Source organism: Cetorhinus maximus, chromosome 3 (genome assembly GCF_964194155.1).
Source record: "Cetorhinus maximus chromosome 3, sCetMax3.hap1.1, whole genome shotgun sequence".
Taxonomy (NCBI): Eukaryota; Metazoa; Chordata; class Chondrichthyes; order Lamniformes; family Cetorhinidae; genus Cetorhinus; species Cetorhinus maximus.
This window is the reverse complement of record NC_135881.1, coordinates 90,437,776-90,455,458: the sequence shown is the minus strand read 5'-3', so window position 1 is coordinate 90,455,458 and position 17,683 is coordinate 90,437,776. Positions and strand designations below refer to the sequence as shown.

Below are 17,683 nucleotides of genomic sequence, written 5' to 3'. Positions count from 1 at the left end.
TAAAATGGCGGCGCAGACCCGATCGCAGGTGGTGATCAGGTCCATGCCCGCCCGTGCCCACTGCATTTCTCCCCCGCACCACCCCCAGCCAACCAGAAAATTCAGGCCTATGTTTATATTATTTTTGCTGAACACTTGGTAAAATATGATAAAACTACTGTCATTTTCTATCAAAAAATGAGTTCTTCCACAACAGAGTAGAAATTGGAATTGCTTTCTTCTCAGCAAAATTAAATTCCATTAGATTGAATTGTTATTATTTCATTGCACAGAATTTCATATTGTAATTAAAAAAGAAATTCCTTGCAATGAGTGTGTGAATGCAATGCATGTTGTGACCCTGAGCCATCAGACCACAAGGTCCTATGTTCATTTGTTGGTTGGTATGGAGTCAGCTGATTTTGGTCTAGATTGTGCTGCAAATGCCTTCAAGTAGCCCCAGGCTAAAGCGAGGTGCAAATAATCAAACAGATTTTCTGTTACAAATTATTATCCCTGCTGGAAAGTATAAATGTGCAGATGCTGGGTGCGTAAAGGTCCAGGCTCTGCTGTTAACATCCTCCCTCTCATATCTGCCCAGAGAGGTACAAATGAGAAAGACAATTCTTCCAAAATAAAAAATATTGGATATGCAGATTAGCTCAATCAACGTCCTGTAAAGATATGTAAGTATTTTGGCTGGGGTGCAATGTCAGACAGTTCAGGCTCATTAACTTATCAGAATATAAAAGCAAAGAGATAAGGTGGAACCAACATAAAAGTATTGTGTGCAGTGATGGATTTCACGCTATAGGAAGGATGTCCAGGTTTTCCAGAAGGTACAAGGCGAATTCACAAGTATTCTGCCTGGTATGAGGAAATGTAAATATGAAGAAATACGTGAAAAATGTAGGCTTTTTTAAATTAGGAAAATGCAGATTATGGGGTTATACAAGATTAAATGTAAAATACTTAGAACAGAGGGCTGGAGAACCTTCTTTAAACAGTAATGAGGCCGTACAATTTACTTCCAGGGCTAATGGTCAAAGCAGAAATTATATCAACTTCCTAGATTAGATTGGATCAATAGATGAAATAAAAGGAGTTGGAGAAATGTGAAAGCAAAATTGGTAAATGAGATTAGACTATTTGCTCATGAGAAGGGTAAATACCAACAGACTGGTTAGTTTAAGTGGCCTGTTGGCCTGTTTCTGTGTTGTAACTTTTACATATTAATAAGCATTGTCCCTTTCTGTTTTGATTAATGTGCATCTCTAGCAGTTTCTGTTTTTAGTTCAGAATTCCACCATTGATGTTATTTTCATCTCCATGGAATCCATCCACAGCTGAGACTTTTTTTGTTATCCACTACTTGAACTCTTGGCAGTACTCTTGTTAAATGGCAATTACACTATTGTCAGAAGGCTACCAGTCAAAGTGGTAAATGGCCGTTGCACTTAACTGTTCTGATGATATCTATTGTACATCTGAATCACAAAAAACCCAATGTCATTGCTGCTTACTTCTGTTCAATACTTTATGACTAAAGTCAGGTTAACCACCTAAAACATAATCCAAGGTCATGTTGAACTACCTATGTATTGGCAATATTACTAGAGTTAAATGATTGCTGTTCCAGCATTTTGGATTACATGGTACCGTAGCTTGTGGGAAACAATATCCTGAAACTTGTTAAAAGGGTTTCTTTTAAAAAAGGCTCAGTTCCCACGAAAATCAAAAACATTTCATAAATACCGTGGGATCCAAAATGATGTTTTAAATATGCATTTTGTACCAGATATCTAGTAAATTATTTGTTATTGTGGTAACATACACCTTCACACTTCTTTGTATTTGAGACCTGGATGGCCCGCATAGTGTATTAACTCCCAAAGTGAGAGCTTTTAACTTTCTATCATATTACTATAACTGTTTTATACCTCACAGGTGGAATTATAAGGCTTCTCTTGCCGGCGGGATTTTCTATTCCTGCCGAAGTCAATGGAGTTTTGAACGCCTCGCCCCACTTTACAACCCCACCCTTGCTACAACAGGGCCATAAAATTCTGCCATAAGTTACGAAAGAATCAATTTCACATTTTAAGCCATAACTTTAAAAACCATCCCAATTTATTTAGACAAACCTTGTCTTTAGTAGTATTGTCTTTTAAGTAGCATTATTTACAATAGAGCATTATATCACAGCCCCTTTCATTATTTTATTGGCATCAGTACCACTAACTGGTAACTGTAGACATCATCAGAAAGATATGGTCGATACCGTTTCGGAAAATGATCAAAGGACCATTGAAGAGGTCCACTGCTCTCAACATGCAAATCATTTAATGTGGGAGTATTTCCCCATACATTCGAAAGAGAGGATAATCTAACATTGAAAATTAAACTATCTTACTGCAGAGCTGCAAATTTCCTTAGATGTTCTCCCAAATGGTCGCTGTAATTTCAGTGGGAACCAAGCTTATCAAGGCCTATCTGCAATGGGAGACATTGCTGGAAAACTGAAGCAGTCATACAAGCCTTACTGTAATACTAAACAGTTTTGCTTCAACATTAATTGTGTTATGTATAACTTAAGAGTAAGGTTGTAATTTCCTCAAACTGTTGTTTGGAACATTATAGGAAGTTAGTAATACAGATACTTAATTTTAAAAACTTTTGATTCACTTTCCAAAAATATAATTTAAATAATTTCCATGCCAATAGCTTACCATTTTACGCAATGCTAATGTTGAACATTAGCAGTAAAAATAATGTACATGAACTGTACAAAAATCTATTGCATGGCAAAAATGTCTAGTTTTAAAGTAAAATATTAACACAGTCAATTCAATTCTGCCAAATTCTTTGAACATACCATAGGTTTAACAGAATACAAGGTGTTCTGCCAACTTTCCTTTCAAAACAAATTCAATTACAGGCCATTTTTCCAAGATTTTATTTTGTTTTTCCATCTGCAGAATGGGTCAAAAGTCTCATTCTGTGCTGTATCAGTCTATGATTCTATGAATTGTATCTTAGACACAAATATTTTGCCAACGTCTTGTCTTGATTTTAAATATACCTAGATGTGGGAGTATATTGTGGGGACATACAACTTAGCTCAATATAAATTTGAATTTTGAGTACAGCAATCCCACATCCAGTTGTATTAAGTTAGCTGCAGAACTCATTTTAATACTAATAGATCTACTGTAAGTTTACTGTCTTTCAAATAAAATCTAATCCAGTAAAATGTAATGGCTCAGAAATAGCTCTCGTTATACAAAATGACTGTTTTCCATAGTCCTATCAAAATATTCTCCAAAGCATAGTGCAAATATATACAGACTCAGACTTTGTTTTCTTACAATTAAAGTAAGCTGTGTACAGCACTTGTTGTGAATGGCCTTTTCAATAAAGCAAACCTTCACATTTTTGCAATGGTGACACATGTTACACAGGCAGTATTGGAGAGTAAGTTTATGTTGACCCTTGTAAAGCATCTCCTTCCTGATTAAAGCAGGAAAGTAATGTAAACATCCAGTTCAGTATGATAAAAAATAAATACATTTTTACGAATCACAATGAAGTGTAAGAGACTGCACACATTGATGCTGCTTTGTCTGACATTCAAGGAAAGGAATGTAAACAGACAAAAGGCACACAGAGGCCCTGGTCCAGTTCTTGCCAGCTGATCCAAGCTACGCTTTCACAGTTCCGTCATCAAAAGACGTTTCATTATCTTCTCTCGATCCAGTTCACGCCTCAAATTATCGCCACTGTAAATAATAGAAAAACAACTTGTTATACAACACTTTCCTCCAACATTGCTAAGATGTTGTATAACAACAATATTTACAGCTATTTTATGTTAACCACTAATAGTTATTGCTTTATTTGTCCATTGCTTGTTCATGCACATACGGTAACCCCTCTGCTACTTTGGTGATGACAAGTGACCAATTGAAGAAAATTGTGTGCTTTTCAACACTAAATTTAAATTTAAAAGATACATTTTGTAAATTTTGAGCTCAGGAAGGTAGGGACTTTAATTCTGGAAAGTTGAATCTTGCAAGACTTGTGCCAACATCTAGCATAGCTTTCTCTACTCAACAATGTGCCTTAGCTGCAACTTTGATTAAACAATCTCTAGTACACCAGTGTGGTATTTACCAACTAGCATGTGCCCAAGCAAACATTTTGCATACATCATATTTGAAACCACTTTTTCAATGCAAATGTATTGTGTTTAGTACAAGCCATTTAGTTGTTTGCTAATACAGAACTTGAATATTGCTGAAAAAAGCAACATGTTTAAGCTTTTTGTCTTGCAATCATCAGGACACTCACAACAATACCAATATAAGGGGAAAATAACAATTTATACTGTATGTGAAGAAAGTGCTGATTGGTTGGCAAGTGGCTTTGCCATGGAGAATGCACCACTGATGGTGACTGACAGTTAACTGCCAAGCATTGTTTGAAATTTAAAGCAGGCAGCTTGACCTTGATTGGTCAAGGCACTGCCCTGAGGAATGAGTCAGCAAATGGCTGTCAGTCATTTTGTTTAGCTGAAACAGGTGCAATTTATGTACACATTCTTTCTGTCTGCAAAGAACAGGGCCCTGTGTATTAATATATGTAGCTTCCAGGACACGCAAATGCACCACATGCGAGCTTGACTGACAATCTTAAATTGGTTGTCAGTGTGATTCTTAGCACACTGAGGATTATTTAACAAGTGTTGTCCACTGTGTTTTGGACACTATGTTTTGAGTTTTGCAAGCACGGGCTGGTTGAGTATGGCCTGTACCCTGCTTGTTGCGAACAGTGGCTGGGACATACTTTTTTATATGATTCACCAGTCTTTGGGATGTATGGCCTACATACCTAGCATCACACTGAAATTCATAAAGCACATTACTTATTTGTGTGATAGACAGAATGTCTTTTTGGCAGCGTAAAACAGCTCGCGAAGCAACATGAGCGGTGTTCGCCACTAACAGGATGCTGCCATTCAGCAAAAAAGATGTTCTGCCTATCACAAAGGGAAAAACTTAGATTATGCGAAGAGGGAGTAGCAGAGAAACTTAACAATGACTCAGATGTAACTATTTGAAAAGGAATATTCACCTAGTACAAAAATTCAGTGAGGAAGGAGTTCAAATGTATTTTATGTCCTTTGAGAAAATTGCTAGAAAATGACAATGGCCAAGGGAAAGCTGGACAGCCTTATTCAGTGTGTTCATGGGTAAAGTGTTAGAAGTATACTCATCTCTTTCAGATATATAATCTAGTGCTTATGATATAGTGCATGAGTTAGTTCTGGAAACTTACAGGTAAATGTTTAAAAACTTAAGGAAGAAACAGAATCAGACTTTCGTGGAATTTGCTAAAAGGAAATTATATTTGATAGGTGGTATAGAGATATGAAAATTGATACAGATTTTGAAAACCTCAGAGAAGCAATGTTAATTTAAGAATTTAAAAATAGTGTCCCCTTAGAAATAAGGTCCCAACTGCAAGACTGTAAAATTTCTAACATAAGGCCACTGCAATTATGGCTGATGACGACAAATTTAAAAAAAAAATAAATGAGTAGCAGCAAACCTTTGTTTGCAAAATAGAAACTGGAGAGATAAGAAATCTGATAATGAACCGAATACTTGTTACAGTGAGGAAAATAGCAGAAATGAAAAGACAGATACTCCTCAGAGTAGTAAAAAAGACAGTATGGCGGATAAGTATGATTCGAGCAAACAAACACGTTATTTTTGGTCATAAGAAAGGACATGTGAAGGCAGACTGTTGAAAATTAAAAGCCAAAACTGTAGCATTGCGGGTGTGCAGAGCGTGACTGCAGAAAATGTTCTACCAGTAGGTAGTATTTGTGACCAGCCAGCAGCTTTGAATATGGTTACTATCTAAGAATACCAGAATGTAGATAATTATAAGAATTTAGTGTTCAAAGGTGAAGTCTACACATTTTTGTCCAGTAAAGCAGGCAATCAAATTAATGTTCTTTAAAATACAGGGTAAGCTCAATTGCTGATGGTGGTGGGTGAAGGAAAACTCCCTCTAGAAGATACACTATTTAAGAACGTTTTGATTAAGGATATTATTGGAGGTTGTTTAACCGCTCCTTGGATCAAATTAATTTAAATTATGGTTTAATTTCCAGTATTGTAGCTGTGGGAGTTGTGTCAAAGTTGCCTATTTACGGTGTTGATTTTATACTAGGAAATAATCTCGCTGGAGGTACAGTTTTGCTGTCTCCAATGATGTCAGACAAGCCCAGCTGTTGAAATTGAAAATGGATGAAAGAAATTAACAGAAATTCAGTACCATCTGTAATGCTGCTGTGGAAATTACTGTTCCAACTAAAGCTGTGTCCAAAGAATCAAAAGCTCAGACAACTGATGATAAAGGAACAGCGGAACATCAGACTGACAACAAACAGTTAATGACAGCTGGAGATGAATAAAGCTGTCTTAATTCAACCTGCTGGCAGAACCTAAGCAACAGGTATCAAAGTAGATATCAACAGAACTCAAAGGAAAGCACTGCTTTAAAACCAAATGACTGCTGTAACAAATACTGATACCATGGAGCTAAGAGGAAGGATTTGTGTTCTTGAACATAAGTTAAAACTTCAAAATGATTAGCATTGCTTTTGCTAGAGAGAAATTGGAAAGAGTTTGTGTTGAGAGGAAAATCGGAAAAAGAAAAAGATTTTAAAAGAATTCATGAACAGACTAATAAAAGAGTATCAGGTTTTTTGACTGATCATCGATGTGACCTTAACAAGGTTCTTAAAGCAGTTTAGGAGGCAGTGTTAAATCTGCTTCTCTTGGAGAAAAACACTTAAAGTTTAAATCATGGGAATTAACTTAAGGAGAACAGTAATCCTTCATTTGAACAGGAGGACGACAAATCAGTAATATGGCTGGCTAAGACTTTCTTTACAGACTTGGACATTAAAAATTCTGCAACCGTGAAAGAGGATGGAGATCAAGAGTTAAAACCTGAGCAAGGTAGTTCAAAGACTGTGCTGAAAGGTCAACATTCTAATGACATTGTAATATCTAGTTTTAAAGAAAAACAAAGGGAATTACTGAATCCAGAGGGATTATCAGAAATCAGCAATGTTGCTCTTGCCAAAGTGAACTAGACCAAACTAAGTATACAATTTTGTAACCCAGGACATGGAAAAGCTGTAAAACTGACTGGAAATGGGAAAGGAGATTTGCTGTGATGAATGATGAAAAGTGAAGCCGCCAGTAGCAAAACAAACTCTTGCTTGGTAGAAAGATGGAATTCCAAGAATCCTAATTGTCCCATGAGAATGGGCATGACTGGTTAAGCCTTATAATGTTGCTGAGATGGGCTGTTTAATGATGAAATGTGACAAGAGGGAGAATATTACTTGTACTTTATGTAGTAAGTTAGCTGATAAGATGTTTACAATGTTATATTTTGGTAGTGTTGTAGAAAATTATCACCACAGTAATAATTTTCATCTTTTAAGGGGAGACATTATGAATATGAGGTTTTACAAATGCTGTCTCCTTAATTCTAGGTAAATTGGAGTAGTGAATATGATCTGCTATGATTTCTGCCCAACAACAAGCCTGTGTAAAATAAAAACAGAATTACCTGGAAAAACTCAGCAAGTCTGGCAGCATCGGCGGAGAAGAAAGCCTGTGTGGCTTGGTTACCATGGGGCCAGGCAAGCCCAGGTTGGGATTTACTGGGAGCAAGGTGCAAAATGTTCACACCTGAAAACATAGGTAGGAGCAGCTGGGCTAACTGTGCACAGGCTTTGGTCTCTGGATGTTTGGACAAAAAGAGAAAGAGAGAGAAGCCTCACAGAGACAAAAGACTGCAGCTGATATGGTCAGCAGAGCGAAGAAGGCTGCAAGTCTCTGGTCAACTACTAGGTAGAACGTGGGAAGGAGGGCGGTCTATGGGCAAAGAGGCACATCCTACGGCGATCTAAAGACTCTGGAAGATTTGCCCTGGCCAAGCCAGGAGGTAAGTCACTGAAGTGAGCTTTATGGCTGGTAGTTGGTTTGGAAATTCTCCAAAAACTGAGGGAAGTGCCTTTTGGCAGTCACTCGACATTATGGGCAGAATTTTACCCTCGGATGGCATGCGGGCCCCACCGGCTCGGCGGCGGGCGGACAGCTGACCCCCGCTACCGAAACGGGGCCCGCCATCATTTAGGGTGGGCGGACCAATTAAGCCCCGCCCACCGGGCTGACCAATGGGAAGCGCTATGCGCTTCCTGTGCGGGGGGGAGAGATTCCCCAGCTGTCAAAGAGCACACTGCTCCCTAAGGCAAAGTCCTGTCCCAGGGAGATTCGCGAGGTAAGTAAAGTCTAAAAATAGAAAAATATTAAAATTATTAACATGTCCCCCTCATGTGATAATGTCACACGAGATGGGACATGTTAATAATAAACACTTAAAATTTATTAAATTTTTAAAAAACGGACATGAAGCTTCATCCCGCCACTGGATGAAGTTTCATGAATAATCTGGAGCCCGCTCGGGCTCCTGGCCTGCCTGCCAACCTTCAGCTTGGATGGGCAGGTCTTTAATTATCTTAACTAGCCTGTTAATGGTCTCAATTGGCCATTGACAGGTCAGCAGGCGGACAGCTGATTTCGCCGTCCGCCCACCTTCCTAAAAATTTAAAGGGACCAGGATGACGTCGGGGATCCCTCCCGATGTCATCCCGCGTCATTTTCCCCTCGGCGAGCGGGCTCCGCCCCCCAAATCACTGAGGGGAAAATCCTGGCCTATGACTTGGCGAAACAGGAAGACGTGAACCCATTGGAAGCTGGGATGATCATGGATTGTTTCCTACAAATGCCTGTGGCGAGTGTGTTGTAACATGTGTTTGTGACATGGGGTTATCAGTCCCACTAAAGCAATAATAAGGTTTATCTTTTCTGTAGTTTAGAGTATTAGTTATAAGTAATGTTTAGTCAGTGTTGCTTTTAGTCTTAAAACTTGAAAGCTTGTTGTGGGTTTCCTTGAAGTTGGACTCTGGGAATTCAAATACCTTTTTAAAAGTTATTGGTCTCTACAGGGATGGTAATGCTGGGAACATCTTCTCTACATTTACCCTTCTTAAATTAAAGACCTCTACTAAGCCACCCCTGAGTCCTCTCTGTTCTAGAGAAAAGAGCCTCAGCTACAAGGCAGATGGACATTGAAGGGGCTTTACAAATTGAAAACACAACTTAAAAAATTTGCAAAATTTTTAATTTGTTTACAGTTTCTGTAGTTTATGGTTAGGTCTGTTATCATTCTTTCCATGGCCTTTAATACATGGTATGTGAAGTATTTCCTGTATGAGGATCCATATTCTACATTCATTTCTGGTGTTGGTTTTGTGGTAGATTTCATTGTTTTGTAGTCACTTGATTTTGCTTGTCATGTAATTAATTGTTTATACATAAGTGTGTTTTAGGTAGTGTGCAATAATATTTGGTTCAAGCCCAAATTTATTTTACATCATGTGACTACAGGAACTCGACTTCAAACAACATTATCGTTCATTATAGGTCACCTGGCAGGGTTTACTGAGAAATATCATTTATTAGAATGCAATATTTGCATAAACCTGCAAATTTTCCCCTTCAAATACTTATACAATTCTTAGAGTAGGAAGGTAGATATGGCAGTTATACAATCTGGTGCAGCTAAGCTTATAGCCTGTCAGTTTATAGCAGCAAATCAGTCATAGGGGTGAACTGTAATTCCAGGCAGGACGCAGGAGAGAGCTAATGGCCCTTGTGCCTAAGACACTCCATGGAATATTTTGGTTGATTTTAATGGCCAGACCAACTGCCTAGCTTCAGGAAATCATTTGCAAGGCTTGGAGGCTGCCTGATGCCATCTGTCATTAAGTTCAGTCATGGAGTGGCGGTGGGCAGAATTGGGGTCATGTTACATGGGAAGGGCAGGGCCCTGGGGCCTCATAGGTTCACATTTCAATTGAGGGGCCTGAAGAACCACTCACACTGCCTGGCCACAATATGGAAAATTTTTGACTTGCCTTGGAGGATCTCCCACGGAGAAACTTGGACATTTTGCAAGAAACACTCAGTATCGAACAGGAATTGGGAAAAGAATTAGGACAAGTGGAGACTGGTGGAGGCAGAGTTATTGAATATATTCAAAGCTGAATTAAATAGAATCTTGATTGACAAAGGGAGTCAAAGGTTATTGGGGGTAGGCAGGAAAGTGGAGTGGAGGCCACAATCATCCCTCTTCATTAGCCGTTTGTGTCAAAATCTTGGCATTCCTGACCTAACAGCATTGTGGGTCTGTCTATACCACATAGGCTGCAGTGGTCAAGGGGAAGCTCATCACCACCTTCTCAAGGGTAATTAGTGATGGGCAGTGAATGCTGATCTTGGGTGATGCCCACATTCCAAGAATGAATAAAAAAATGAATGCCATAGGGGATCTTATGAAGTATGCATATGCCACCTAACAGCAGAATAAGGGGCCAAAGAACCTTCACCAAATTGGATAAATTAGCTTCTGAATGCCTTTGATAATATAAAGGTATAGCTCCAAAAAATTGCCTTGACTGAATGTCCAAATCTAAAGCTAAATGAGCATCACAAAATCCATTCTCCACTTTTCACAGATGTCAAGTTACTTAGCAATGTTCTTCTATAAAAAGGCTGGCATCATGCCCTTTATACCTTGCTGGGATTAATTCAAACTTGTGTGAAGATTATAAAAGCAAAATACTGCAGATACAGGAAACCTGAAACAAAACAGAAAATGCTGGAAATACCCAGCAGGTCTGGCAGTAACTAAGGAGTGAGAAACAGTGTGAACATTTCAAGTCAAAACTGGAAAAAATTAGAATCATAACAGACTTTTAAGCAAGTACAGAGGCAGGAGAAGGGAGGGGAGGAAAGAACTAAAGGGAAGGTTTGTGATAGGGTGGAAAAACATGACCAGCACCAACAGCTGCCTTCTACCTCAAAAAGTGGGAGCAGTGGTTATGATCTGAAATTGCTGAACTTCATGTTGAATCTGGAAGATTGTAAAATACCTCATCAAATTCAGACCATAACACCTGACGAGAAATCATTCATCTGACACATTTACTGTTTCTCTCTCCCAGATGCTGTGAGACTTGCTGAGTATTTCCAGAATGTTCTGGTTTTATTGCATGATGGTTTGTCCTGTTAACTGGATGAGATGATGACAAAGCACAATAAAGCTAAAGCTTAGAGCTAAGCTGCTTGGAGATATGGAAACTAAGACAGACCATTTTGCTTGGCCTCTGAACTGTAAGGATTGAGGCAGGCAATACTAGAAGTTTTTCAATAGTGAATTGAAGGTTGCAAATACTACAATTGCATGCAATTCCTATGAATTAATATGGGGTTAAGAGGGAAATGAGTTGTTTTTAGTAGTATACAGCCCTAGAACTAAAGGTAGCATAATACCAGAGATCCCTAAAGCATGAAGTTGCACAATCTATGTTATCAGATGCATTTGCTGCTTAATCATTTATTGATGTATTACTGTTGAATTTAAAATTGATTGGTGTCTTCTGTGCTCCATCCTGTCATGCATGCTAATTGCCTAAAAAGCTTTAGCATATCATGTTAACATTAACTGCTTTTCTTCTCATTCTGTTTTGTGATTCTCTTTCTTAACTCTTTGTTTCATGTTCTTCTCAAGCCATATGTATCTCTGGGGTGTAATACATAGTTGTGACATATTTTGTATTCCTGAATTCATTTCAGTTGTAATCTGCTTAGTTATATTTTGAAAGCCTGATATGGTTATTTCACCTTTCAGGAGTACTATGCAGTTTTCCAAATGCTTTCTCATTAGACAACTGTAAGGGGGATTTGTCTGTATATGATGTGAGATATGCTAATTTAGTTGAATCACAAAGTATTTAATTCTGGGATTAAATGTAAAAAAGTATTGGAAATCTATTTTGATACCAGATGCTACAGTAGCCCATTAAAAAGTCATTATGCTCCCTTACCTGTCTGTTGGAGATGCAGTGTGTTGAACTGGCGGGAGTGGATCACTTAGATACCTAATTGCATGCAAAGGCATCACTGATGAAGAAACTCCTGGATCAGTTGGATGTCTAACTGCATGCAAAGGTGTTATTGATGATTTTCCTGGATCACTTGGATATCTGACTGCATGCAAAGGCATTACTGATGATGATGATGCTTCTGGATCAGTCCGGGGTCTATGGGCATGCAAAGGCAATACTGATGAAGATTTTCCTGGATCAGTTAGAGGCCTGACTGCATGCACAGTTGTTACTGAACATTTTCCTGGATCAGTCAAATGCCTTATGGCATGCACAGTTGTTACTGATGATTTTCCTGGGTTAGTCAGAGGCCTGGTTGCATGTACAAATGTCACTGATGAAGATTTTGATGGATCATTTGGAGCTCTAGCTACATGCAAAGGCGTTACTGATGAGGGTTTTCCTGGAGATGGTGGAAAGTCATAACATTGCAATAGGCTATCTGTTAATTCAACCTGGAAATAACAGACAAGAACTGTGAGAAATTACAATGTAACTAACCATCTTAAAAAAAAATTACAGTGGAAGCGCCATTATTCATTACAATGAAGAGGATCCCTCTGGTGGAAACTGGCCGTTTCAATCTTAATTTATGGCACAGCAATGAAGACAATTATCATGCATCATCAACTTCCTCAATCACAGGAACCAGTCTTATTTACTCCATTAAAATTCTTTATCATTTTAAAATCTCTATTAGCCTTCACTGCTCAGGTTCCTGTATTTCAAATATCTCCTCAGAGTTATAGTTTCTCATCCTAGCACCAACCCAGTGTAGTGATCTGTAAACTGCGATCCATGGACCCCTTGGGATCCTGAAAATAGTGACCAGCCATCAGAGGCAAGCTTGGTGCAAACCGGGAGAATGTGTTCCAAATTTTCATTGCCATTGCCCACAAACAATCATCTGCCACCAGAGTTAACAAAGGAAATGGTGCTGTAACTGCATACCCTGGAGAATATTGCAGGGGGCACCACCTTGGATCACGTGTTGATAAAACCCAGTTTTTGGACGTGTGTTGGATGTAGCTGTAAGGGATGAATTCTATTCCCTTGAGCCTGTGCTGTATGACCAAAACAAATTTGGCACGCTCAGGTGTTTTGCCTCAAGGACTCAGATCGTAAACAGTGGCAATGTCTTTTGCCAGGTGCAAAATTGCAGCTCAACTAGAACAATACAAAAATTCAGTTCAATGTGATATTTGTTAGGAAACACACTTTCCTCTTATCAACATTAATTGAAGAAGTTTAGAATAGAGTTATGCTAAAAGCTTTGGCAATGACACCAATAGGTCATTCATTAAACTTCGCTGTAGTTTTTTCTGCAACAGAATACCAATGTCAGGCTACTCCAGCAGTGTATACTTGAGATACTCTGATGGCAACTTCAATGTACACTATATTTGTAAAAGAATGATTGCATGCACACATAAAGACTGCTGACAGTATGCATAGAGACATATCATAATGCCAATCAGTGTGTAACTCTGATTTGACGCTTGCATTGCCATTTTGGAGCTCCATGCTCCAGCCTACTCCCTCAATTAACTTCACACAGCTGGACATAATGGCCCATAACTTGCGCACCCCCCAATGTTGGATTTGGGGGTACCCCAAAGATGCGCTGGGGGATCCCTCTGGGAGGTTCCCAGGTAAGAGTTTGCATGGCAATTGCCCAAAGTGCACAATTCCTCTGGACAATTGCACTGCACTGGGAACCATCCAAAAATGTGATTTAAAATGCAAACTTTGGATGGTTCCACCGGGGTTATACCAACAGTTACCTAGAAAATGTAAGAAGAATTAAATCCTCTTCTAACTTGTGAGTGACTATTGTAAACAACCAGACCGACCCCACAGGACTCCTCCCACCCCCAATACCACCAAACCTCACCACCCCCAACCTCTGCCACCCCCAGAACTCCGACTCCCACCCAGTCCCTCTGGGCCTCGGACCCCCCCCCCCGCCAACCCCACACCACAAACCCCCTGGACCTCAGACCACCCCCCACAACCCCCGGGCCCGACACCCCCCCGACCTCGCACTCAGCATTCCCTCATCCCAACCTTGGACCCTCTCCTGACCTCAAACAACCCCCCAATCTCAGACACCCCCTCAACCTCAGAACCCCCTCAACCTTGGAACACCCCCCTGATCTCAGACTCCACCCAACTTTGGACTCTCCCAATTCCGCCCCCCCCCCCTACACACGCCCTACCCCAACACCCATCACCAGACTTCCAACCACCCTCACCACCCCTCTGGGCCTCCGAACAACCCCATCCTCCAACCCCTTGGACTGCCCTTGGACACCCACCACACCCCCCGACCGCTCCCGGTCACCCCCAAACCCCAAATCCTATGCACTCACTTTAGACGCTTACCTTCCCCCTGGCTTATCAATTTCCCTGGCCCTTTAAACTCACCTGCTTTATGGCATCTCGTGCTGTAAAAAAGGGGGTATGGCCTCCTTGAATACACTGAGGCTGGAATTCACAGGGGCGTGCGAGGAGTCTTTTGACGGAGGCCCCAAGCAGTTCTGGTGAATGGAAGTGGCAACGTAATTTTCAAGACCAGGCAAGTAGGTATTTATTTCTTCCGGTTTCTGTGGGCCAACACTTTCCAACACTATAGTCGGAGGTTACGCCCTACTGTTAAGCAACATGAAGCATCCCACCAGAACTTTTTAAATGTATCATCAACTACTTACAGGTTCATTGCTGGGTTATTTCTTCTTGCTGTTGCTGCAAATCTATGAGTTTTAGGTACTTTTGATCGTTGATTAAAGTTTGAATAGTGTTCAGAGAGCGGTGTGGCAGGTACTAAAGTACTTTCTTTAAAGAACAATTGCTCCCTGATATGAATGGACTGGTAGACTTTCCTCTTGGCATTCAACACAAAAGGGAGAATAAGAAGAAGCCAAGCAGAATAGAACAAGCTGCAAGAAGATGGAGGAGGGGGGAGGGAGGAGAGGCAGAAGTGCCCTCAGCAGGAGGCCATGTCTGCAGAGGATGTTCAATGGAACAATTTTCCTACCAGAACTTCAGGGACGACTAATATTTTAGCTATCTGCACTTCAGCAAAGAGGTTGTCACTGAAATCTGCCACCTGCTGCAGCCACAACTCCAACTTTACAGCAAGGCAAGGACTGCATTGTTTGTAGCTGTCAAGGTGACTGTGGCTCTGAACTTCTTTGCATGCTGTTGGAGACCTAAGCAACATCTCTTAATTTGCAGTGTACTGCTTCATAAAGGAGGTCGCTAAGGCTTTTTATGCAGAGAGAGACAACTTCATCTATCCTCTTGCCAGAGAGAAGCAGGTGGAGCGAGCATGAGGGTTTGCAAGAAATTTAGGCTTTCCCATGTTGCAGAGTGGCATTGATGGCATGTACATTGCTTTGTGTGTGGCTCATGTAAACTCTGGCATGTACCTGAACCAGAAGGAATTCCACCCCTTCAACATGCAGCTGGTTTGTGACCATAGGCAACACATCATGCAGGTTAATGCCTGGCCTCTCCTCATTCTCCCAGTAATGCTCAATGACAGGGGCAAGACATACTAGACCAGCCATATATCCTGACAGCAATCACAATTCCTTCATTCTGTGGCAATCTTCTATTTCAACATCTACAACAGACAAAATAGTGGCTACTGGATAACAATGGTTATCTGCTAACGACTAATAATGAGAGATGATCTCATTGAAACATACGTGGTAGACATTGAGAGGTTGTTTCCCTTGGCTGAGGAATATAGAACATGGGGGACACAGCCTCAGCATAAAGGGTCCATCATTTACTACTGAGATAAGAAAATAATTCTTCACTCATAGGATTTTCAATCCTTGGCAATGTCTTCCCCAAAGGGTTATGGATGCTCCATCCTTAAGTATATTAAAGCTGAGACAGACAGAGTTTTCTCTCTCAGGGAATAAGTGCAGCGGGTGAAGTTGAGACACATCAGCCACGATCGTATTGAATGGTGGAGCAGGTTCGGGGAGTGGGGGAGCGGTGGGGTGGGGGGAGTGGGGGGGGGCGGGTGCAGAATGTACTCCTGCTTCCATTTCTTATACAACTATCCTTCATTTGGCACTTCTAATGTGGTCCTAAAAACAGTGCACTAAATGAATCTGTGCTAAACGAAAATCACTTTCCCTTAAGAAAAAATGGGGCAACAGTGGGTTACATTCCTGACCTGTAATTTTTACATTAAAAACCTGTTGGCTTCAATGAACATAACTAGCCCAATATTCCTCTAACTTACCAACTCTTAATAACTTACTAACTCTTTTCTACTTACCTCCTGCACACTGCTTCTTGTCTCCCGCTCACCGCCTCTTGCAACCCTCCTGCTTCCCTCTCCAGACCTTCCCACTCGCCACCTCTCTGACCCTACTGCTTGCTGATTCCTGCTTCAGTCTCTTAATCCTTCTGCTTGCTGCTTCCTGCCCCTCTCCCACCCACTCTGCCTTGAACAAGGCACTGTGAGTAAGAAATAGCGAGGGTTCAGGAGAGGGAAACTGCCAGTGGGAGTGGGCGAGGGAAGTGGTGAGTGGCAGTGAGCGGGAAAGTCAGGAGACGGAAGTGGCAAGCAAGAGGGAAGAGCAGGGAAGCAGCGAGCAGGAGATGGGAAGGAGCAGCAGTTTGTTTAAAAAAAAGACGAAGCATGTGCAGTGACCACGCTAAAATAAAAATGGAGGCAGCGCTAGCTGGGGAGCTTCCCTAAGTTTTGAACCACGCTAAAACAAAAATGCACCATTAGTATGTGCTTTAAATGGGAGATACCTGTATTATTGTGACTTATGATTCTGGTCTGCAACCCATGTACAGTAGGCATACAATGAGAGCCATGCTGTCACAGGAAATCTGATGGAGCAGATCATTGGCATCCAGAAGCAATGTTTCAGCTGCCTGGACCCTGCAGTATTTGGCTGAGTGGGTCTCAAGATTTGTTGTGGTCTACAGCATGCTGCACAATCTTGCCACCACCTATGAGGTGAGAAGCTGAGCAGCAATAGCACAAGGAGGAGGAGATGGTGGTGATGGTTTTGATGGCGGGAAAGCAGGAAGAGGAAGGGAGGCTGCAATCTAGACAGCCACTTTCTGCTCAGGCTTTGCATGAACAAATAATTAACAAGCAATACCAGTAATCTCAACCCCAATTCCTCATTCACCAACAGTCCCACATGCCTTATCTTTCCTCTGTCAATGATCATCACATCTCCCTCTTTCCCACAATGCAAAAATAAAAGCCAATACAAAATGCACACTCCAATCCAAATTTATAAATTAAATCATGCAATAATGCATACAAAAGTAATCACCCTTGTGCATTTCCTTAGTCTCTCTTTCACATGCCTTTGCTCGTTCTAGTGCTCTTATGAGGTGCTTTTCCAGTGCAACAGCATAGCTAATGGAGGGCTGCTAACTTTCAGCGTAGAGGACTGAAGATGGCCTTGTGTGTGAGTGAGCAGCTCTGGGCTGAGAAGGCTCGGATATAGACTGAACCATGTCATTGAGTTCCATAGAATCACAGAGTATACGGCACAGAGACAGACAATTTAGCTCAATCAATCTTTGATGATGTTTATGTTCCACTTGAGA

The 17,683-nt window shown here is 40.8% G+C and overlaps 1 protein-coding gene across 1 annotated transcript in view; it reads right to left on the bottom strand.

The window, feature by feature from the left end:
• Nucleotides 1–2,312: 2,312 nt before the first annotated feature.
• LOC144672252 (uncharacterized) overlaps nucleotides 2,313–17,683 on the bottom strand; it is a 65,117-nt gene continuing 49,746 nt past the window's right edge. Inside the window, exons 7-8 of the mRNA XM_078534093.1 lie at nucleotides 12,020–12,534; nucleotides 2,313–3,758 (exon numbers count right to left, since the gene is read on the bottom strand). Of these exons, the coding sequence (XP_078390219.1) occupies nucleotides 3,689–3,758; nucleotides 12,020–12,534 (585 nt within the window). The 3' untranslated portion in view covers nucleotides 2,313–3,688. The remainder of the gene's footprint in view (nucleotides 3,759–12,019; nucleotides 12,535–17,683) is intronic.